Source organism: Oncorhynchus mykiss, chromosome 20 (genome assembly GCF_057628025.1).
Source record: "Oncorhynchus mykiss isolate SJ-2025 chromosome 20, ASM5762802v1, whole genome shotgun sequence".
Classification (NCBI taxonomy): Eukaryota; Metazoa; Chordata; class Actinopteri; order Salmoniformes; family Salmonidae; genus Oncorhynchus; species Oncorhynchus mykiss.
In genome coordinates, this window is record NC_143041.1 from 9,215,137 (window position 1) to 9,239,871 (window position 24,735).

The following is a 24,735-nucleotide window of genomic DNA, read 5'->3' on the forward strand; positions in this document are numbered from 1 at the left end:
ATTTAAGTGCCTTTTGAATGGAGTATGGTAGTAGGTGCCATGCGCCCCGGTTTGAAAAGTTGATCTGCAACGCTGCTTGGTTATCATGCTCAGAAGTTTCCCATGTGTATCACTAATGGTCCACCACCCAAAGGACATCCAGTCAACTTGACACAACTGTGGGAAGCATTGGAGTCAACATGGGCCGGCATCCCTGTGGAACGCTTTCAACGCCTTGCAGAGTCCATGTCCCAATGAATTGAGGCTGTTCTGAGGGCAAAAGGGGGGTTTGCAACTCTATATTAGGAAGGTGTTATTAATGTTTTGTACACTGAGTTTATTTTACTGTCAAAATAGAAGTGATTTTATTTTTTATTTTGTTCAATAGATTCATTTGCATACATCTTTTTAGCCCACTAATATCACATGCAGTAGGCCAACTGGTGGCCTGCAGGTGATTTAAATTATTACTTTTTTTTATTTAATTGATTTATATTTGGACATAAAATACTAAACACCAGCAAATCAGCTCCAAATGGTTTTAATTTTGGAAGTCTGTTTTACAGGATTCCCACACATAATAGAGATGCAGTGCCTTCAGAAAGTATTCACACCCCTTCACTTTTTACACATTTTGTTAAAATGAAGAAAAAAAATATTTACGTCAGCGATCTCCACAAAGTACTCCGTAATGTAAAAGTGGAAGAAAAATGTAAATAAATATGGCTAAAAAACACTGTCATTGATTAGATAAGTATTCAACCCCCTGAGTCAATACATTTATTTTCAACTCTTGCCATAGATTTTCAAGTTGATATAAGTAAAAACTGTAACTAGGCTACTCTGGAACATTCAATGTCGTCTTGGTAAGCAACTGCAGTGTATATTTGGCCACGTGGTTATTGTTTTGCTAAAAGGTGAATTTGTCTGTTGGAAAGCAGACTGAACCAGGTGTTCCTCTAGGATTTTGCCTGCGCTTAGCTCTATTCTGTGTCTTTTACCATAAACTCCCTAGTCCTTGTCGATGACAAGCATACGCATAACATGATGCAGCCAACACCATGCTTGAAAATAGGAAGAGTGGTACTCAGTAACATGTTGTTGGATTTGTCCCAAACATAACACTTTGTGTTCAGGACATAAACTTAATTTCTTTGCCACTTTTTTTTGTAGTTTTACTTGAGGGCCTTATTGCAAACCGGGTGCAATATTTGTGTTCTGTACAGGCTTCCTCCTTCACTCTGTCAATTGGGTTAGTATTGTGGAGTAACTAAAATGTTGTTGATCCATCCTCCGTGCCATTAAACTCTAACTGTTTTAGTCCTCATTGGCCTTATGGTGAAATCCCTGAGCGGTTTCTTTCCTCTCCGGCAACTGAGTTAAGGACACCTGTGTCTTTGTAGTGACTGGGTGTATGAATACACCATCCAAAGTGTAATTAATAACTTCACCATGCTCAAAGGGATCTTCAATATCTGCTTTTTTATGTTTTACCCTTTTACCAATAGGTGCCCTTTGCGAGACATTGGTAAACCTCCCTGGTCTTTGTGGTTGAATCTGTGTTTGAAATTCACTGCTCAACTAAGGGACCTTACAGATCATTGAATGTGTGGGGTACCGAGATGAGGAAGTAATTAAAAAATCATGTTAAACGCTATTGCAGGTAGTGAGTCCATGCAACGTATCCTGTGACTTGTTAAGCACATTTTTATTCCTGAACTTATTTACGCTTCCAATGACAAAGGGGTTGAATACTTATTGACTGATGACCTTTACGCTTTTCATTTTTAATTCATTAAAAAATAACCCTAATTCCACTTTGACATTACGGGGTATATTGTGTGTGTGTGTGTGTAGGCCAGTGACAATCTCAATTTAATCAATTTTAAATTCACTCTAACTAGGAGTTGGAACCAAAATTATTTTTGAATTTCGTTCTGAACGGAAGCATTGTTTTCCCGTTCCGACCAGCAAAACAAACTTCAGAACCGTTAAAATAATAATGTTTTGTTCCTTTTTAAACCTCTGACATTACTTCACCAATGGATAGAGCTTGCCCACTCCTTAGCAAGCTGCTATGTACATGCGTTGGACGGACAAGTCTAGTGTAGGGTTGGACATACGACTGAAATTTTGCGGGTGAGCGCTGGGCATCTTGCTATGACATGCATTATCGGTGTTAGGCCTACAGTTATACCAACAGAAGAGTTGCTTTTATGGAGGAACTTTTAATGTTTTTAAACTTCAAAGAGTTTGCTTAGAGTTTGACCAGAGCTAGCCCTTGACCATGACTCTGTTACATTACACATAATGCTGACTAAGTTTAGGAGCTAGATTTAAATATGAACTTGTCTTGTGTTTTTGTACTTAGAAAAAAAAGAATAAGTCATGAACACAAAATAATGTTAACTGTTTACCATGCTTTTAAAAAAACGTTTTGGTTATTTTTGCTGAACCGGTTCCAACCCCTGCCTGTAACACTACAACATGTGGAAAAAGTCAAGGGGTGTGAATACTTTGAAGGCACTTTTATAAGTGATCAATACAAATGTTAGCAGATTAGAAATGATGTTTTAGCCAAATATATACAGTGCCTTGCGAAAGTATTCGGCCCCCTTGAACTTTGCGATCTTTTTACATATTTCAGGCTTCAAACATGAAGATATAAAACTATTTTTTTGTGAAGAATCAACAACAAGTGGGACACAATCATGAAGTGGATGACATTTATTGGATATTTCAAACTTTTTTAACAAATCAAAAACTGAAAAATTGGGCGTGCAAAATTATTCAGCCGCCTTAAGTTAATACTTTGTAGTGCCACCTTTTGCTGTGATTACAGCTATAAGTCGCTTGGGGTATGCCTCTATCAGTTTTGCACATCGAGAGACTGCATTTTTTTCCCATTCCTCCTTGCAAAACAGCTCGAGCTCTGAGGTTGGATGGAGAGCATTTGTGAACAGCAGTTTTCAGTTCTTTCCACAGATTCTCGATTGGATTCAGGTCTGGACTTTGACTTGGCCATTCTAACACCTGGATATGTTTATTTTTTAACCATTCCATTGTAGATTTTGCTTTATGTTTTGGATCATTGTCTTGTTGGTAGACAAATCTCCGTCCCAGTCTCAGGTCTTTTGCAGACTCCATTAGGTTTTCTTCCAGAATGGTCCTGTATTTGGCTCCATCCATCTTCCCATAAATTTTAACCATCTTCCCTGTCCCTGCTGAAGAAAAGCAGGCCCAAACCATGATGCTGCCACCACCATGTTTGACAGTGGGGATGGTGCGTTCAGCTGTGTTGCTTTTACACCAAACATAACGTTTTGCATTGTTGCCAAAAAGTTCAATTTTGGTTTCATCTGACCAGAGCACCTTCTTCCACATGTTTGGTGTGTCTCCCAGGTGGCTTGTGGCAAACTTTAAACAACACTTTTTATGGATATCTTTAAGAAATGGCTTTCTTCTTGCCACTCTTCCATAAAGGCCAGATTTGTGCAATATACGACTGATTGTTGTCCTATGGACAGAGTCTCCCACCTCAGCTGTAGATCTCTGCAGTTCATCCAGAGTGATCATGGGCCTCTTGGCTGCATCTCTGATCAGTCTTCTCCTTGTATGAGCTGAAAGTTTAGAGGGACGGCCAGGTCTTGGTAGATTTGCAGTGGTCTGATACTCCTTCCATTTCAATATTATCGCTTGCACAGTGCTCCTTGGGATGTTTAAAGCTTGGGAAATCTTTTTGTATCCAAATCCGGCTTTAAACTTCTTCACAACAGTATCTCGGACCTGCCTGGTGTGTTCCTTGTTCTTCATGATGCTCTCTGCGCTTTTGACGGACCTCTGAGACTATCACAGTGCAGGTGCATTTATACAGAGACTTGATTACACACAGGTGGATTGTATTTATCATCATTAGTCATTTAGGTCAACATTGGATCATTCAGAGATCCTCACTGAACTTCTGGAGAGAGTTTGCTGCACTGAAAGTAAAGGGGCTGAATAATTTTGCACGCCCAATTTTTCAGTTTTTGATTTGTTAAAAAAGTTTGAAATATCCAATAAATGTCGTTCCACTTCATGATTGTGTCCCACTTGTTGTTGATTCTTCACAAATAAATACAGTTTTATATCTTTATGTTTGAAGCCTGAAATGTGGCAAAAGTTCGCAAAGTTCAAGGGGGCCGAATACTTTCGCAAGGCACTGTATGTTTTGACTTCTTGCGGTCAACTTTCAGTCAACAAAGTATCTAAATATTTTCCGGTCCTCAGACCATCCTCTTCAGAAAAGGTTGTCCCGCGGCTGAATCTAGTTGATGATGCCTGCTGTCGGCTAATTCATTTGGGACTAATTCACCTCTTAAGGAAGTGGAAATTAAAAAAACATTTGCTAGATTACTAAATAAATATAATATGGCTGCTAGTTAGCTGTGTAATTGATTTAATATAACAGTAAATGAATTGTCCCAACAACAAAAGATAGCCTACCCAGTGACTTATATAGGCCTACCGGTATGCACTGACTCACAAAACTGCAGAATGCACTCGCGCATGCATCTTAAAACCGTAAAGAAACTTTAGTTTTGAAACGGTGCCAATCACTCGATATTGAGAAATACATGTTATACCTACAGCAAGCTGGGATCCTCTATCCAACAAACATTGTGCTTTCAAAACAATTTTACAGTTTGAAATGTTGCGCAATCAGAACACATTTTTCTCTCCCTCTAGAGCGCACAGGAGGGAGAGGGAGTGAAAGTGGCTCGCTCATCACAGCAGCCGCCAGCGAAACAGGTACAGGGGCAGATCAGACACGTTCATTGTAGGAATCAGGATAACTCCCTATTTTTCAAACAGAGTTTTGAATGAGATGCGACCATTTTCAACATTTTAACTCGCATAGCCAAGTCAATGGGACTTAAAATGCAACTAAATGGTTGCACTCTGGAGCCTTAACACACACACTCACCTTTTACCACATACTCAGGCCCACCAGTCCCAGGTCTCCCAGTAGACGTGTTACCCAGCGCCAGCAGCCCAGGTGGGATGGCAACCTGTTACTTCTTACACTGCCTGGCTCTCTGCTCCATTTCCTCCAGTCATCAGCCATTATTGCTCTCCCAGTTCTATAATACAGTCTACCCTAGTTAGCCTTCATCAAACAGGGGTGACATTTCAGCTGGCTGACCTTAGCACCCCCTGGAAACAGTTGGAATTCCTTGTGTGTGACACTCAGATGAGAGTGTGTAGCAGTCGAATCACAATGTGTGTGTGTGTGTTCCGGACACCTCCAGAAACCCCTCAGAAACCAGAGCTCAGATATCCCCCTACCTCGGGTCTGTTTGGCCCATACAGAAGAGGGAGTGAATGGCTGGAAGGTCAATGTGAATGGCTTGAAGGTCTGGCAGATCCACTGGGATGATAGAGGTCTCACTGGGAATCTACCATGGCTCTGATTCCCCTCCTGGGTTGTAGATGCAGTGAGATGCCTCTGGCTGAGACAGACTTGTTTACCTTGCACCGTTTCTCCAAAGGTTAGATGGTCCTCCTGTTTAGTGTTTTCTGCATGTTCAGTCTTGCAGTGTTTGTGTGGCCACTGGGTGCTGCTGCAGTGAGACTGCATTTACTCTTGGTCATAGCCAATGAGCCCAAGCCAAGCACCTCTATCCCTGCTCTTCCTAAGACCGGTAATGATAGTGAGATGTTATCAGGCTTTTTAAATGGATCTCTAATGACCTGTATGTTCACTGTCAAAGAACACAAGCACACTATTTTACACTCACTTTGTAGTGAATGCAGTTAAGTGAATTGACATTCTATGTCATGACCTCTAACCTCTCCCCACAGTGACTAGCGAACTAGTGATGCTGTCTCTGGACCTGGTGAAGAGTCGTCTGTCTGTCATGTCCATTGAGATGAGGAAGAACTTCATCCAAGTCATCCTCACGTCGCTCATCGAGAAGTCGCCTGACGCCAAGATCCTCCGCGCCATCGTCAAGATCGTGGAGGAGTGGGTTAAGAACAACTCCCCCATGGCAGCAAACCAGGTGAGAGGACCATTTTTCATCACGTTGGCCGTTTAGCAAACACTGAAAACCCAGGACATGCACTGCTAATGATCTGTGTAAGAACAACTAGCCAGCAAACCAATCTGGGAACCAGGAAACACAAATCTACACAGGTGTCTTTGCTCTGAGTCCAGCAGAGACAATGAGGGGGGAGCGAGGACCAAAGGTACTACACCCCCCCCCTTCAGATGCACTAAAGATAAATGAACTGAATCAATCTTCTCTCTCTCTCCATCCACAGATGCCCAATCTTCGTGAGAAGTCCATTCTGCTGGTGAAGATGATGACCTATATAGAGAAGCGTTTCCCTGATGACCTTGAGTTAAACGCCCAATTTCTGGACCTCGTTAATTACGTTTACAGGTAATTACCCCCATTAATCACCTGGATGAGTATGCACGGCAAACATACTCGGCGCCGCTACGCTATTTCACCCATCGATTGGGGGGGGGGGGGGGGGCGTAGAGAGAGTCGGGTGCAGAGAGAGGAGTATGCCAGGTCACCGCCACAAACCATTCATCCATTGAGCAGGAGGGACAGAGGTTGGGGATAGGGTAGCCAGAATGGTGGGGGTTGGATTTGAGGGTCTTCCATTGACAGGACACATGGTGTGAGGGAGAGATGGGAGGGTGGCAGAGGGGTGAGGCAGCCAAGCGAAAGGCGACTGACTCCTCAGCCCACTGCTATTCAGCCTGGCTGGGCCTCTCACCACAAATACCACGCCCCCGTTCCTCTCCTCCAGTCATCAAGACTGCCCCATCCCTTTTCCCATTCTGCCTGTCCACAGACGATCTGCTCTGTAAGTCACGTAACTTTGAACAAGCTGTAAAACTATGATTGACGAATCACCGTCCACATAGCATCTGCTCCACAACGACATCTCTGAATAAGTAGATGGTTTAGTAGCTTCAGTATAATACACTCACTGCTGAGACATTACTCTTCCTCTCTTTTAAATACTCTAGAGGCCCATTCACCAGGGCTGTGGAATGATCTAGAAATGATTGCATAGCTTATTACACAGCATTTAATGTGGGATGTTAACCGTTTTACTATTCCGCTAGGATTATCATAAAAGATAAGGTGATCCGTTTTTAAACATTAAGTTAAAGTAACTGTCTGCATCCTATGCTGTTTCACTTCAATGACCTTCATTGCTTCTTCACTAATTGCTATGATGCTTTTAGCTCCTTTTGTATCTTAATTGTTATGAAGGCGCTTGCTCTGAAATGCATTAGCATTAATAACTGTATAAGAAAAATAAATTGCAGTTGTAAACCATTTTCAATTAGATATAAATAATGGTTACATAGATGCATTTCAACCCTCTTTGTCCAATCAGGGACGAGAGTCTCTCAGGAAGTGACATCACGTCGAAGTTGGAGCCGGCCTTTCTGTCGGGTCTGCGTTGCGCCCAGCCTCTGATCAGGGCTAAGTTCTTTGAGGTGTTTGACCTCTCCATGAAGAGACGTGTCTACGAGAGGCTACTCTACATCTGCTGCTCTCAGAACTGGGAGGCCATGAGCAGCCACTTCTGGATCAAACAATGCATAGAGGTAAGGAGATGTACTGGGACGAGGGGTCAAGTCATGACTGTTTTGATATCAGTTGAGACATTTGAGAGCTTGGGACTATACGGTTACCTGCATTTTTGTCAATGTAGTTGACAGCCTTGTTCTCTGTTTTCAGTGTACTCTAAATACCCCCAATTCATGTTAAGTTCAAAAGAACACCAGATAAAAATTGAAACCAATGAGAGTTCGCAACTTTAAAGCCAATTATCTCCATTTTCTTTTTACAGGTAGAACCTTATTGTCCCAAGCTCTCCATGTTTCTGAATACTCCAGTTAGGACTAAGTCCTTTGAAGAGGTTTCTGATTTGAGCTTTGAAATCTAACTATGTCCTGTCTGTTTTAGCACAAATAATTATTGTATACAGTGGTATGTGATGTAGCTTGTCCATATATGTCATATGTCTCTACAGACGGCCTTTTTTGTGAAGTGTCTCCATAATGCTTCAGACCCCCTAGAAACTGTTAACCTGAATTTCTGTGATCTTTTTTTCTGTGTCACTTTCTCTCTGTTAGTTGCTGCTGGCGGTGTGTGAGCGTAACAGCATCATCGGGACCAGCTGCCAGGGCTCCATGCTCCCATCCATCACAAACGTCATCAATCTGGCCGACAGCCACGACCGTGCCGCCTTCGCCATGGCAACCCACATCAAGCAAGAGCCCAGAGAGAGGGAGAACAGCGAGACCAAGGAGGAGGTGAGGATGCCACGCAACAGGAGTCTGAGGGTCACACGGACACACTCTCTAAGAGACGTGTTGACACACACACACACAAAGACCCATTATCCCATTGTGTGTTTGTTATTGGGGAGGAATAACATCTAGTTCTCCCTCTTTGTTGACCTGTATTTCCTGCTGCAGCAAACTGTTTCCCCCACAGATTTGATGCAGTATTCATAGCAGTATTTATATAACAGTCAATATTTTCTGTTTACCTTTCCTCCCCATCTCATTATGATCATCTCTCCAAGGGGAAAGACTAAGTGCTTTTGCATATATTACAACAAATGACTAAATGCATCCCCCACCTCTTCTGTTCTTCCTTTCCGCAATCTTCTTCTACTCTCTCCCCCTCTCTCTCCTCCAGGATGTGGAGATCGACATAGAGCTAGCCCCAGGGGACCAGACAGCCATCCCCAAGAACAAGGAGCAGGCAGAGAAAGACACAGGCAACCAGCTGCACATGCTCACCAACCGCCACGACAAGTTCCTCGATTCCCTTAGAGAGGTCAAGGTGAGTTATGACACCAACATTTGCCCTTTTAGTTCAAATCAACCCTCCCCGCCCTCACTGACAAGTTCATGCTTTTAGCAAAAAATACTTTGGCTTTGAGCACACATTCTACATTTGATCGATTTATATGGATGAACCTTAAGGAACAAGATTTGGAAGGTGATAAGTTGACCCCTGAACCTTTATCTTGTAGGTTGTTCCACAGGAAAGTAGCCACAAAATCCTGTGGTATTTCCTGCACAACCTTTTATGTGGGATTTTTGCTGAATGATTCCTGTAGGGCTGTTTTGTAAGGGCGAGATGTCAACCCCTTATTGTCATTTTGTCTGATGCTGACCTGTGTTGTCATTGTGTCTGTGTCAGACGGGGGCGCTGCTGAACGCCCTGGTCCAGCTGTGTCACATCTCCACCCCCTTGGCTGAGAAGACCTGGGTACAGCTGTTCCCTCGACTGTGGAAGATCCTCTCTGACCGACAGCAACACGTAAGCACTGCCAGGTCAACGTGCATTAACATGTCTTGTACTTCCAGGTCATAAGTTTGGCACTAGATGGCCAGGCTACAATGGACTGTAAATTCAATGTGCTCACAACTGGATTGGGGCCTGTTCAAAAGGGGGCAACATTCTGCAATGTTTAGGTGGAAGAAATCATGTCCACTCCATAGAAATAGATGAACTATTGTAATAGTAATTATTTTCCAATGTCTATTCATGGTGTTTCTATATGCAATGTTGATATGAGCTATTTATACCTTCTGTGCAAGTTTACAGGTCAAAACCCTGGTTGTCATGCCGTGATAGAGGTCAAAGGCTATGGCGTGACTCATTGTCTGTCATCATTATTTACCTGGACAGGGCCGACACGGGTCACAGGCTCTGGTCTGACCTGACTGGTCAGCACCACACTCTGAGACACACAGATACTGAGACGTGCGCTCTCTCTAAGACAAACACACACCTCAGCTCCGTGACGTTGGTTAGCAGACAGTCAGCCTGACCTTGGCTCTGCCATTTCTTCCTTAAAACATGCAATTTCCTCTTAATGAGGAACCATTCATTTATGCAGAATATGTAAGAAGAAATAACATACTGAGTTTAATGAACCAGATGCCTCCAGTATTAAGAGGCTCATTTAAGGGCTCCTGATTTGAAGTGATTTGAGCTATTAACTTTCTGAGACGCGTTGGAAATAGAACTAGACGTCTTAATGATGTTTGTCACTCACAGACGGACATGGATGAACACTTAAATAGGATGCATATTTAGGCTGATGATTATCTGGTTCTAAATATCTTCATGTGGTTTTAGGGTACTGACTGCTGGAGGAAAAATCTATTCAAAGCATTTAAATAGTGATTATTTTTGCTGAAGCTGTCTCTTAGATGATTATTCTGTGGTTGCTAGTGTGGTGGCATCCAATTAGTTCTAGCTTGTTTTCAGTGGTGCATAATATTGCATGCTTTTGGCCATAGAATGCGGATCTATCTGTCCTCTTAACCTTGACTCTCCTTCCCCTCCTTTCCTCTCCCCAACCATCCTCCCACGTCACCTCCCTCCCAGGCCCTGTCAGGTGAGATGAGTCCTTTCCTGTGCAGTGGGAGCCACCAGGCTCAGAGGGACTGCCAGCCCAGTGCCCTCAACTGCTTCGTGGAGGCAATGTCCCAGTGTGTGCCCCCTATCCCCATCAGGCCCTGTGTGTTGAAGTACCTGGGGAAGACTCACAATCTGTGGCTGCGCTCCACTCTGATGCTGGAACAGCAGGCCTTTGAGAAGGGCCTCAGCCTTCACAGCAAGCCCAAACAGAGCACCAACGAGTTCTACGAACAGGAGAGCATCACTCCACCACAACAGGTACAGGTTTACAGATGTCATCGTGTTCACTTTCAGTTCTATTAAATGAGTACATGGTTAGCTTGGTAACTTTTTCTTCATTCATTGCCTTTTGTGTACTGTCCATTCATTAAATGGGTATGGCTACTAGACAGGCACTGCATCCTGACTAGGGATGTAACGATTCATTGATACGATATGGAATCCAGTTCAAATGTTTAAGATGCAAGTGCTTCGGTCCACAAAACTCCAAACCGATTAAAATGTAGCATGAACTGGTTCACTTGTGAGACGACTTGTGCAATAGTCAATCAGGCTTTATTAGTTGGAAGACAACCCACCGGTGCCCACTGTCCAGTAAACTCTAGTTGTACATACTAGAAAGCACAGCTTTCGGTATATCGTTGAAGCTTATAGGGAAACTGACACGATCAGGACTACTTAAAATTTTTATTTTTTTTACTCCAAAATCAAGTCTCCATTTTATGGGTAGAATGTGTGTTAATCAAATTGCTACAATTTAGGCGATTTTAAAATTGAATTTCAACAGTATCCCCCTTTTAAACATGTCAACGTTCAATAACATTGATTTAAACCTGCAGTGACGTTATACTGGAAATAACATTGATTTAAACCTGCAGTGACGTTATACTGGAAATAACATTGATTTAAACCTGCAGTGACGTTATACTGGAAATAACATTGATTTAAACCTGCAGTGACGTTATACTGGAAATAACATTGATTTAAACCTGCAGTGACGTTATACTGGAAATAACATTGATTTAAACCTGCAGTGACGTTATACTGGAAATAACATTGATTTAAACCTGCAGTGACGTTATACTGGAAATAACATTGATTTAAACCTGCAGTGACGTTATACTGGAAATAACATTGATTTAAACCTGCAGTGACGTTATACTGGAAATAACATTGATTTAAACCTGCAGTGACGTTATGCTGGAAATAACATTGATTTAAACCTGCAGTGACGTTATACTGGAAATAACATTGATTTAAACCTGCAGTGACGTTATACTGGAAATAACATTGATTTAAACCTGCAGTGACGTTATACTGGAAATAACATTGATTTAAACCTGCAGTGACGTTATACTGGAAATAACATTGATTTAAACCTGCAGTGACGTTATACTGGAAATAACATTGATTTAAACCTGCAGTGACGTTATACTGGAAATAACATTGATTTAAACCTGCAGTGACGTTATACTGGAAATAACATTGATTTAAACCTGCAGTGACGTTATACTGGAAATAACATTGATTTAAACCTGCAGTGACGTTATACTGGAAATAACATTGATTTAAACCTGCAGTGACGTTATACTGGAAATAACATTGATTTAAACCTGCAGTGACGTTATACTGGAAATAACATTGATTTAAACCTGCAGTGACGTTATACTGGAAATAACATTGATTTAAACCTGCAGTGACGTTATACTGGAAATAACATTGATTTAAACCTGCAGTGACGTTATACTGGAAATAACATTGATTTAAACCTGCAGTGACGTTATACTGGAAATAACATTGATTTAAACCTGCAGTGACGTTATACTGGAAATAACATTGATTTAAACCTGCAGTGACGTTATACTGGAAATAACATTGATTTAAACCTGCAGTGACGTTATACTGGAAATAACATTGATTTAAACCTGCAGTGACGTTATACTGGAAATAACATTGATTTAAACCTGCAGTGACGTTATGCTGGAAATAACATTGATTTAAACCTGCAGTGACGTTATGCTGGAAATAACATTGATTTAAACCTGCAGTGACGTTATGCTGGAAATAACATTGATTTAAACCTGCAGTGACGTTGTGCTGGAAATAACATTGATTTAAACCTGCAGTGACGTTATGCTGGAAATAACATTGATTTAAACCTGCAGTGACGTTATACTGGAAATAACATTGATTTAAACCTGCAGTGACGTTATACTGGAAATAACATTGATTTAAACCTGCAGTGACGTTATACTGGAAATAACATTGATTTAAACCTGCAGTGACGTTATACTGGAAATAACATTGATTTAAACCTGCAGTGACGTTATACTGGAAATAACATTGATTTAAACCTGCAGTGACGTTATACTGGAAATAACATTGATTTAAACCTGCAGTGACGTTATACTGGAAATAACATTAGATTGATATTTGCCCACCATTTTAGTGGGGGAGGAACAAAATTGACTTGAAATGTGCACATTCTCTTCAAGAACATGTATTTACATTTTAGTAGCTTTATGTTATGAGAACCATGTCGGTTTAACTTGAAGATTAGGGTTAGATGTACCTCTGTCATTTTATATCATGATAGTAGAAACTGTGAACCATACCCAACACAGTCAAAACAGACACTTGCTCGTCTTTATACTAATGCTCAACTTTCGATTCTATTTTTATTACCTCTTTTTTTTTTCTGTTATTGTTGCATATCGAGAGGTGAACCTGCGAGTAAAGCATTTCATTGTACTATGTACAGCGAGTATCCTGTGCATATGATAAATCCATTTGACTTGACACAGCTCCGACTGATCCTGCTCAGAGAGGCCCAGCTCCATGAGCAGCAGATTTCCATTTAGACTGGAAAATGAATGTCTTCATGCAATAACTGTTAGTGCATTGAATCTAATTGTATCGCATCGATTTATTCCTCTTATCAATCCGAATGGTTTCAAACTACAATAAAATATAGTTCCTTTATGGTGGCCCATGTATCTAGATGTGTATGGAATAGTCTTTGAAAGGGAAGATGTACACCCCTGATCCCAACTCTGTGTGGTCCTATAGGAGATCCTGGACTCCCTGGCAGAGCTGTACTCTCTACTGCAGGAGGAGGACATGTGGGCGGGGCTATGGCAGAAACGCTGCAAGTTCCCAGAGACCTCCACGGCTATTGCCTACGAGCAGCACGGCTTCTTCGAACAGGTGAGGTCTTGTTGATTGATGCACTGGCAAATTTGATAATGTTGTAAACATTGTACAATTTCGACTACAAAGCCTACAGCTGGGTAGGTAGCCTTGCACGAGCCTTGGCTTGTGCGACCTGGAACAGCGCATGGGAGCAAAAGCCTATCTCCTGTTTCTGTAGCATGAGGCAGCGTGATTTACAACAACCCCTGGACAGGGCGCTAGTCTATCGCAAGGCCTTGCCCCCAATCTATCTCCTTAATGCCGAGTCCAAGGCAGAGATGCACCAGGTTCCATTTTTACAGTATTTGGTATGACTCTGCCGGGGATCCAACTTCCAATCTTAGGGCGGACACTCAATCCACAAGGCCACTGAGTTGGTCACAGCTGGGTAGTACTGACTATTTACTATGTTACCTTCAACAGGCCCAGGAGAGCTATGAGAAGGCCATGGAAAAAGCCAGGAAGGAACACGAGAGGAGCAACGCCTCTCCTGCCATCTTACCGGAGTACCAACTCTGGGAGGACCACTGGATACGGTAAATAACTGATGTATTTACTGGTCTAGTTGTTCATCCCTGGTAGGTGTAATAACTGCATAATTACTCTCAGAACTATGCAGTTGCTATATAATATTTGTATTTGCCATGTAATTAATGGTGTATAAAATAACTACATGTTCCTTCCATGACATTATGAACACCTCTTTCCATGAGACTGACCAGGTGAATCCAGGTGAAAGCTATGATCCCTTATTGATGGCACTTATTAAATCCACTTCAATCAGTGTAGATTAATGGGAGGATTTTTAAGCATTGAGCCATGAATTGTGTGTGTGCCATTCAGAGGGTGAACTGGCAAGACAAAATATTTAGGAGCCTTTGAACAGGGTATGGTAGTAGGTGCCAGGAGTACCGGTTTGAATGTGTCAAGAACTGCAACGCTGTTAGGTTTTTCCACGCTCAACAGTTTCCCGTGTGTATCAAGAATGGTCCACCATCCAAAAGACATCCAGCTAACTGATACACATGTGGGAAGCATTCCCTGATGAATTGAGGCTGTTCTGAGGGCGACTCAATATTAGGAAGGTGTTCCTTTATGTTTTGTACACTCAGTGTATATTATTCAAATGTTATTTGTCACATGCGCCAAATACAACCGGTGTAGACCTTACAGTGAAATGCTTACTTACAAGCCCTTAACCAACAATGCTTTAAGAAGTTATTATGAAAAATAACAAATAATTAAACAGCAGCAGTAAAATAAGTGAGGCTATATACAGGGGGTACCGGTGTGGGGGAACCGGTTAGTTGAGGTAATATGCTCATGTAGGTAGAGTTGGTAGTTCGTGACAATGCATAGATTATAAACAGAGTAGCAGCAGCGTAAAAGAGGGGTCTGGGTAGTCCTTTGATTAGCTGTTCAGGAGCCTTATGGCTTGGTGGTAGAACCTGTTAAGAAGCCTTTTGGACCTCGTCTTGGCGCTCCGGTACCGCTTGCCGTGCGATAGCAGAGAGAACAGTCTATGACTAGGGTGGCTGGAGTCGTTGACAATTTTTAGGGCCTTCCTCTGACACCGCCTGGTATAGAGGCCCTGGATGGCAGGAAGCTTAAGGCTGTACTGGGCCGTACGCACTACCCTCTGTAGTGCCTTGCGGTTGGAGGCCGAGCAGCTGCCATACCAGGCAGTGATGCCTTTTTAGGGTCTGAGGACCCATGCCAAATCTTTTTTGTCTCCTGAGGGGGAATAGGTTTTGTCAAGCCCTCTTCACGACTGTCTTAGTGCGTTTGGGCCATGATAGTTTGTTGTTGATGTGGACACCAAGGAACTTGACGCTCTCAACCTGTTCCACTACAGCCCCGTCGATGAGAACTGGTATTCATCTTGATATCAACTCTCCTCCCTGTTTCTGCAGCTGTTCTAAAGAGTTGAACCAGTGGGAGCCTCTGACAGAGTACGGCCAGTCGAAAGGCAACAGCAACCCCTACCTGGTACTGGAGTGTGCCTGGAGAGTCTCCAACTGGGGCGCCATGAAGGAAGCGCTGGTACAGGTAGGGGATGCCCAACACACACACACACGCTGACACGGCTATACACAGACCACACAAGCGCACATAGACAGTCAGACAGACAGACACACACACTCGGCTGAGGTCTGGTTCCCAGCTCCAGAACTCTCGTAAAGCTGTGGAAATGTAGTTTGGCAGTCGTTAGGAAGGTTAATTTATCAGCCTCGTGTTTTCTAAAGCAGAGTAGAGGAGGGAACGTGATAGTAGCTGACACATAACAAATACTCCTGCCTTGCTTTCCGCTCAAGGAGATTTTGAAACGAGGCACTGTCCTGAGGTGACATCTCATTAAACTGTCCAGCAAAACCTTTTAACTAGCAGCCTCTTGCATTCAGTCGCTCTCTTTCTCGGTCTCTTGGCATGGGAAACATACGTTTACATTGCCAAAGCAAATGGAATAGACAACAAACAAGGAACATTTTGTAAACATTACACAATTTTTAAAAGAATAGACATTTCAAATGTTATTATTGGCTATGTAGAGTGTTGTAACAATGCAAGTTTTTGAAGTTTTAAAGGAAAATAAATATGGTTTGTAATTACAATGTTTGTGCTCCACTGGTTGCCTCGCTCTCGCTCTCTCTCGCTCTCTCTCTCTCTCTCTCTTCCATGGTTTTGCATAGATCTAATATTTACGTGTCTGCGTGATTAATTGGCCCAAAATCTGTTGTGTGTTTTGTTACGTGGCGGTGGTAGAAGACAGAGTAGAGCAGGCTGCTGCTGTTGTGGTGAGGCTCCGTCTGTCTATCTGAATGGCCCAGCTTTCAATTAAACAGCCTCTGATAAGGCCACCACTGTCTACGGGAGATTCATCACCTATCCCTCGTCTGTGATAAGTGCACATTGAACGATCGCTGTAATTCTCTCCCCCATCAACACACACAGACCAAGACACACACACACACACACACACACACACCTAATAATGTTTCCCAGGTTTGACTGCGCAGAAGGCAGGCTCCCATTGGGCTTTTGTTAGTGTTGTGGTTAATGCACTCAGTGGTCTGATCAATATAGTCTCTGCTCACCTCCGTGTCAGGCTGATTATTCATTAACCACTCAGGCCTTTTAAAAATGATGAGGAGAATGAATTGAACAGCTGGTGTATTGTGTCCTGTTAGAGTGCTGCTTTGTGACAGTGGCATGAAGTAATTCACTTGAGATGCACACAAAGAATTGCAGTCCAAATAGGCTCACTTTCTCATATGCACCGAACGTGTGTGTGGGTGTGTAACCTGTCTCTAATCTGTAAGGTGGAGCTGAGTTGTCCTAAGGAGATGGCGTGGAAGGTGAACATGCACCGTGGTTACCTGGCTATCTGCCATCCAGAGGAGCAGCAGCTCAACTTCATAGAACGGCTGGTGGAGATGGCCTCCAGTCTGGCCATACGGGAGTGGAGGAGACTGCCTCACATCGTGTCCCACGTACACACACCACTACTTCAGGTAAGAGATGAGGGAGGCAGACACAAGCACCACCTGAATATGTCTCAATTCTTAATCAAGATGAAATAAAAGTCTGGAACACGTCTCTTTTGATCACTGTATTGCCAAATGAAGAGTCGATCAGTGATCCCAGCCAATTTACTGGGGAAAACACTGATGATCTGTTTTCTGGGAATGAAGAGGGGAAAACACTTCCCTGGAAGTGCAATAAAAACAAGAGGGAGGGAGATAATGGAGTGAGACAGACTGAGAAGGAGGAAAAGAAAGAGGAGAGTGAAATAAAATGGACGAAAGAGGAGAGGGATTGAGAGGAAAAGAAAAATGGAGACAGAAAGTAAAGTAGCGAGACCGAGGCAGTAACTTTAGACTGTCTGTAATTGCTTTCCCCCCCCATCAGATAGTGTTTGAATAAATACCTGTTCCAAAATTACATTTGCATGATGAATGACCACTCCAAAATGAAGGTTATAAATGTGCCATCAGCTGATATTAACAGATAATTGTGAGAATATTGTACTGCCCAATTTATTTTGTTTCTGGTGATTTGATTTGGTCGGTCCACCGACCGATTCAGGACATTTCTCTTTTGAAGGCAGCTATTTGAATTGCGTGCTGCTACATTCATTTGTCTGTGGTCCCATTCATTATAAAAGCAGGAAAACAACTTTTCTTTCCTGCTTAGTGAACTCAGCAGTCGTAAATCTTTATTTCAGTACCATACACTTAAAGCCCGGAGAGCCTCTAAAACAAAGGCTTTCTGCAGGTAAATAACTAGAATCAAACTGCATTCGGAATCAAGCCATCAAAATAAAGGACTTTCCAATGAATTTACACCAGCTATATTGATCGTTGGCTTTAGTATTAATCTTGATTGATGGGTTGATGAAAATGATTGATCGTCATTCGTGTGTAGATTCTAGCAGCTCAACAGCATTTCATATCCCGGTTTAGACTCTCTGTACTCACTAAAGATCCCATGGCACTTATTGTAGGGGTGTTAACCCCGGTGTCCTGGCTAAATCCCCAGTCTGGCCTTCATACCATCATTCACCTAATCATCCCCAGCTTCCAATTCTCATTCATCCCCTCTTCCCTGTAACTATTCCCCAGGTCGTTGCTGTAAATGAGAATGTGTTCTCAGTCAACCTACCTGGTTAAATAGAACAAATAAATTAGACCCTTCAGAATGGAGACTACATACCTTTTAGTCTTTGTCTGAAAGAAGTGATTAGCCATTAAAGTAATATGATGTTGTGTCCCTGTCACCAGCCCTAGCCTTAATATGATGTTCTGTCCCTGTCACCAGCCCTAGCCTTAATAGGATGTTCTGTCACCAGCCCTAGCCTTAATAGGATGTTCTGTCACCAGCCCTAGCCTTAATAGGATGTTCTGTCATCCAGCCCTAGCCTTAATAGGATGTTCTGTCACCAGCCCTAGCCTTAATGATGTTCTGTCCCTGTCACCAGCCCTAGCCTTAATATGATGTTCTGTCCCTGTCACCAGCCCTAGCCTTAATGATGTTCTGTCCCTGTCACCAGCCCTAGCCTTAATATGATGTTTTGTCCCTGTCACCAGCCCTAGCCTTAATGATGTTCTGTCCCTGTCACCAGCCCTAGCCTTAATATGATGTTTTGTCCCTGTCACCAGCCCTAGCCTTAATAGGATGTTCTGTCACCAGCCCTAGCCTTAATAGGATGTTCTGTCACCAGCCCTAGCCTTAATAGGATGTTCTGTCACCAGCCCTAGCCTTAATAGGATGTTCTGTCATCCAGCCCTAGCCTTAATAGGATGTTCTGTCACCAGCCCTAGCCTTAATGATGTTCTGTCCCTGTCACCAGCCCTAGCCTTAATATGATGTTCTGTCCCTGTCTCCAGCCCTAGCCTTAATGATGTTCTGTCCCTGTCACCAGCCCTAGCCTTAATATGATGTTTTGTCCCTGTCACCAGCCCTAGCCTTAATGATGTTCTGTCCCTGTCACCAGCCCTAGCCTTAATATGATGTTTTGTCCCTGTCACCAGCCCTAGCCTTAATAGGATGTTCTGTCACCAGCCCTAGCCTTAATAGGATGTTCTGTCACCAGCCCTAGCCTTAATAGGATGTTCTGTCACCAGCCCTAGCCTTAATAGGATGTTCTGTCCCTGTCACCAGCCCTAGCCTTAATATGATGTTCTGTCCCTGTCACCAGCCCTAGCCTTAATATGATGTTCTGTCCCTGTCACCAGCCCTAGCCTTAATATGATGTTCTGTCCCTGAAGGTAAATAGAAGGATCAAAGTGGCTTATCAACTATCAGGTGTTTGCTTCTCGGACCTCATTTCAGAGAAGGTTTTTCCAATAGTCATCATAAGCCTGTAATACAGTGGGCTAATGGGTTTGGAATTGGCCTGAACATCCTGCCTTTCTTACTGTCATAGAGAAAGAACAGAAACCCTGCCAAGTCTCATCCCTCCGTCTTCTGTACCCCTCCTTCTCTTTCTCTGTTTACCCTGGCCCTCTGTCTCGCGCGCTCTCTCTCTCTCTCGCACTCTCGTTCCAATTATTTCCTGTCACCACTGTTCTCCACACTCATTCTTTCTTCATCTCCTCCCCTTCTCTCTCCATTCCTCCATTCTCTCAAAACCCTTAAACTTTCCCACCCCTCTCCTCCCCAACCAGGCTGCCCAGCAGATCATTGAGCTCCAGGAGGCGGCCCAGATCAACGCCGGATTGCAGCCAGCTAACCTGGGCCGTAACACCAGCCTCCACGACATGAAAACTGTGGTGAAGACCTGGAGGAACAGGCTGCCCATCGTCTCTGACGACCTCTCCCACTGGAGCAGCATCTTCATGTGGCGGCAGCACCACTACCAGGGTAGGACTCACACCTATCGCTACTCACAATGGGGACGTCTCTAAAAGGCCATAGTGAGCTGAACCCCTCAGGCTCTCTCTACCTTCCCAAATGTCAGCTCTCTAAATGACTTGTTTACTCCGCATGACACACACACACACACATACATATGAGAGGGGGAGAGAAGAGACAGACAGACAGTGAGTGTGAAAGAGAGGTAGAGGGGGGGGGGGGGGAGCAATGCCAAGGGACTGCATGACAGCACAGACTAAGTTGGCGGGAGGGAAAGAGCTGGAGATAAGAAGAGGTGAAACTCTGTGGCAAAGAGGGGGAGGAAGGAGGAGTGGATATGAAAAGGACAAGAGGAAGGAAAGAACAGTACAAAAAACAAAGAGGGGAAAGATGGAACAAATTTGAGGTAGAAGATGAGGAGACATGGTAAATAAAGGGAGAGTTGAGTGAATTTAAAAATCTGGTCTCGTTGTTGTCTGTGTCCTCTATAACATGACACACGCTGTGGTGCCAGGCGTTGTCCTGCAGTGACTTTGAAACCATTCAGACTTAGCATCCTGAAAGATGTCAGTGGCAGCTTTAGTGCTGCTATGAAACTACTACAGCTATGATGACTGGTGTAACTACAAACCTCGAGAGAACATGAGACATCATTGTCTTTGATATTCATCCTTAGTTATATTTCTAATGCTTTCATCCAAATTAACTTTGTTACATAGTCAAGCTCAATAATATGGAGCCCCCTCTACTCTACACTGACTGGACTGTAGTGACATCTTGTTCTCCTCCTTCCTATCCCAGCCATCGTGACGGCGTATGAGACCAACACGCAGCACGACCCCAACACCAGCAATGCCATGCTGGGGGTCCACGCCTCCGCCTCTGCCATCATCCAATATGGCAAGATAGGACGCAAACAGGTACCATGCTCACTGTGTGATAAATCACTATCTGCCAAGATTACGTGTTCACCAGGGTTGGATTTAATTTCAGTTGCCAAATCTGGAAATGGAAGATTAGATTAGAGCATTGAAAATAAAATGTCCCATTCATTTGAAGGTTTTCCAATTTATGAATTGAATTGTTTCCAACTCCTGTGTGGCTCAGTTGGTAGAGCATGGTGCTTGCAATGCCAAGGATCGTGGGTTCGATTCCCACGGGCCACCCATACAAAAAAATGTATGCATGCATGAGCTTTGGATAAAAGCGTCTACTAAATTGCACATACAGTGCCTTCAAAGTATTCACACCACTCTCCTTTTCCACATTTTGTTGTTAACAGCCTGAATTTAGAGATTTTGTCACTGGGCAAATTCTGTTTTTAGATTTTGTATTACAAATTAATTAAATGAAAAGCTGAAACATCTTGTGTCAAAAAGTGTTCAAGCCCTTTGTTATGGCAAGCCGAAATAAGTTCAGGAGTCAAAATCGGTGTGGAAAATGAATGCTCAGTTTCAGTCGCGCACGGCATTGCAGTACCCCAGCAGCATTTTAGCCACAGACTTATGTGCCGTCTAGTTTGTGTTTTAGAATTGTGCAATGTGCATAACTTTTTCTATGGAATTGGCATATCGTTCTCATTCTGAGAAGTAGGGTGATTTTTCTCCAGGTAAGCCACTTGATTTCCAGTTGTTCAACCAGTTGGGAGACAAGTGTTTATTCATAACAGGTCAACTCTTCTACCTTGTTAGCAAGCAAATACATCCAAGTTGGCTAGACTTGAAATATACATCTTAACTGGCTTACTCACTAGCGTGTGGGCTTGAGAGATTGTTAATGAGACCTGTTAATGGTTGCACATCCACCAATAATGACCATGGTTCTGGTTACATTTGTAACAAAAGGGGAATTTTCATGGACTTGAAAGACTGAAGTGATTTTTGCTAAATAAAGCAGGTAAAACTATTTAGGTCATTTTATTAGTGGGGTCTTATGGTTGTGGAAGGCTTATGTTTAGCCTTCGTATCATTTTAGAAGCCCTGAATTCATTAGATTATTCCTGACTTTTTGAAATGTGGTGTAGTGATCTTTTAATTGTACTACAAAGCTTATTCAGAGATTTAAAAACAAACAAAAAATTGAGGGTAACACTGAATGTAGAAAACATTAACACATTACAAATATTGAGTTGCACCCACTTTTGCCCTCAGAACAGCCTCAATTCGTCAGGACATAGACTCTACAAGGTGTTAAAAGCGTTCCACAGGGATACTGGCCCATGTTGACTCCAATGCTTCTGACAGTTGTCAAGTTGGCTGGATGTCCTTTGGGTGGTGGACCATTCTTGACACACACGGGAAACTGTTTTGCGTGAAAACCCCAGCAGCGTTGTAGTTCTTGACACTACCATACCCCGTTCAAAGGCACTTACATCTTTTGTCTTGCTCACTCAACCTCTGAATGGCACACATACACAATACCTGTCTCAAGGCTTAAAAATCCTTCTTCAACCTGTCTCTTCCCCTTCATCTACACTGAAGTGGATTTAACAAGTGACATCAATAAGAGATTATAGCTTTCACCTGGAATTATCTTGTCAGTCTGTCATGGAAAGAGCAGGCGTACCTAATGTTTTGTACACATGGTATATTGTGAATTGCCCATAAGTTTTGAATTGCCCAGCCCTAATTCTGTGTTCAATAATAGTGGTTAACATTATGTCTGAGGGACCTTACAGACCAATTATCTGTAAGGTCCCTCAATTGAGTCATGAATTTTAAGCACAGATTTCACAACAAAGACCAGGGAGATTTTCCAATGCCTTTCAAGAAGGGCACGGATTGGTAAATATGTTAAAAAAAGAAAAGGGAAAAAAAAGAAGAAATTAAAATAAAGACATTTGAATTTCCCTTGGAGCACGGTGAAGTTAATAATCAGGCTTTAGATGGTGTATCACACCCAGTCACTACAAAGATATAGGCGTCTTTCCAAACTCCGTTGCCGGATAGGAAGAGAACCAGAGTCCAATGGCGATTTTAAAACTATTACAATGGCTGTGATGTGAAAACTGAGGATGGATCAACATTGTAGATACTCCACAATACTAACCTAAATGACAGAGTGAAAAGGAAGCCTGTACAGAATAAAAATATTCCAAAACATGCATCCTGTTTGCAACAAGGCACTGAAGTAATACTACATACTTTTTATGCTGAATACAAAGCATTGTTTGAGGCAAATCCAATGCAATACTTCACTGAGTACCACTAATTATATTTTTACGCTGGTTTGAAAGGAGTTTTTAGGATAAAATGGAATACAGCCAAAATCCCAGAGGAAAACCTGGTTGTCTGCTTTCCAACAAACACTGGGGGACGAATTCACCTTTCAGCAGGACAATAACATAAACCAAGATGACATTGACTGTTCCTGAGTGGCCTAGTTACAGTTGACTTAATTAAATCAACTTGACAATCTATGACAAGACTTGAAAATGGCTGTCTAGCAATGATCAATAACCAACTTGAGCGCTTGAAGAGTTTTTTAAAAGGTGTGCAAATCCAGGTGTGCAAAGCTCTTAGACTTACCCAGAAAGACTCACAGCTGTAATCGCTGCCAAATGTGATTGGGGTTGAATACTTATCTAATCAATATTCAACATTTCCTTCCACTTTGACACTGGAGTATTTTGTGTAGATCGATGACCATAAATGACAATTTAAATGTATTTTTAATCCCACTTAGTAACACTGTGGATAAAGTACTGACTGAAGGCACTGTATTATAATGTTATTACTATTTTTAATGTTATGAACCTGTATGCTTCCCCTCAGGGTCTTGTGAACGTGTCTCTGGACATCCTGAGTCGTATCCACACCATCCCCACGGTGCCCATCATAGACTGCTTCCAGAAGATCCGCCAGCAGGTCAAATGTTACCTGCAGCTGGCAGGGGTCATGGGCAAGAACGAGTGTATGCAGGTGAGGAAGTGGTCATTTGGAGCTCAGTTGGTAGAGCATGACGCTTGCAACGCCAGCGTAGAGGGTTCAATCCCCGGGACCACCTGTTTGTACATGTGTGCCTGACTAAGTCGCTTTGGATAAAAGCATCTGCTAAATGGAATATATTATTACATGAAGTATGTTTGAGTGATGATGATGAGACCTTTTTTATCTGATAAATGTTCCCCTGTCTGAAGTTTTTTCCCCCATTTTTAAAAACCCCATTGAAGACTTCACTTCAATGCCTTTTGAAATACATGATCTTAAATGATGACAGAACGCTTATTGAAATTCACTTTCTAAATAGTGACTGAGTATATTTGGTGAACAAAGTTGTTTTCATCTCCCTCTGCAGGGTCTGGAGGTGATAGAGTCAACCAACCTGAAGTACTTCACCAAGGAGATGACAGCTGAGTTCTACGCTCTCAAAGGCATGTTCCTGGCTCAGATCAACAAGTATGTACTCCTCTAGACCGTTACAAGTGATGGCTGAGTATGACTGACTGTCTGGGTGTAGGACTGTCTGGGTGTAGGACTGTCTGGGTGTAGGACTGTCTGGGTGTCTGAGTGTATGAATGAGCTCTTCAGGTTGACTTGGTGACGGACTCAGGTTCTAATCTCAGACTCTTATATCTAACCGTGTCCTCAACACACGCCCGTGTCTACACTACGTTCTCACTGCAGGGAGTGCCTGCAGAGCAAACACACACACACCTGTGTCTACACTATGTTCTCACTGCAGGGAGTGCCTGCAGAGCAAACACACACACACCTGTGTCTACACTACGTTCTCACTGCAGGGAGTG

The 24,735-nt window shown here is 42.8% G+C and overlaps 1 protein-coding gene across 5 annotated transcripts in view; it reads left to right on the forward strand.

The window, feature by feature from the left end:
- Positions 1–24,735, forward strand: part of LOC149974343 (transformation/transcription domain-associated protein) — an 80,870-nt gene that overhangs the window by 33,228 nt on the left and 22,907 nt on the right. For 3 of the 5 annotated variants that reach the window (XM_090211870.1, XM_090211872.1, XM_090211871.1), the window contains 16 exons: positions 4,708–4,770; positions 5,824–6,023; positions 6,286–6,407; positions 7,387–7,600; positions 8,132–8,311; positions 8,703–8,849; positions 9,213–9,332; positions 10,410–10,700; positions 13,512–13,649; positions 14,058–14,170; positions 15,548–15,683; positions 16,955–17,146; positions 19,802–19,997; positions 20,790–20,908; positions 23,762–23,908; positions 24,285–24,385. In XM_090211870.1, coding sequence (XP_090067996.1) covers positions 4,708–4,770; positions 5,824–6,023; positions 6,286–6,407; positions 7,387–7,600; positions 8,132–8,311; positions 8,703–8,849; positions 9,213–9,332; positions 10,410–10,700; positions 13,512–13,649; positions 14,058–14,170; positions 15,548–15,683; positions 16,955–17,146; positions 19,802–19,997; positions 20,790–20,908; positions 23,762–23,908; positions 24,285–24,385 — 2,479 coding nt within the window. The remainder of the gene's footprint in view (positions 1–4,707; positions 4,771–5,823; positions 6,024–6,285; positions 6,408–7,386; positions 7,601–8,131; positions 8,312–8,702; positions 8,850–9,212; positions 9,333–10,409; positions 10,701–13,511; positions 13,650–14,057; positions 14,171–15,547; positions 15,684–16,954; positions 17,147–19,801; positions 19,998–20,789; positions 20,909–23,761; positions 23,909–24,284; positions 24,386–24,735) is intronic. The other 2 variants (XM_090211873.1, XM_090211874.1) reach the window with 1 other exon arrangement.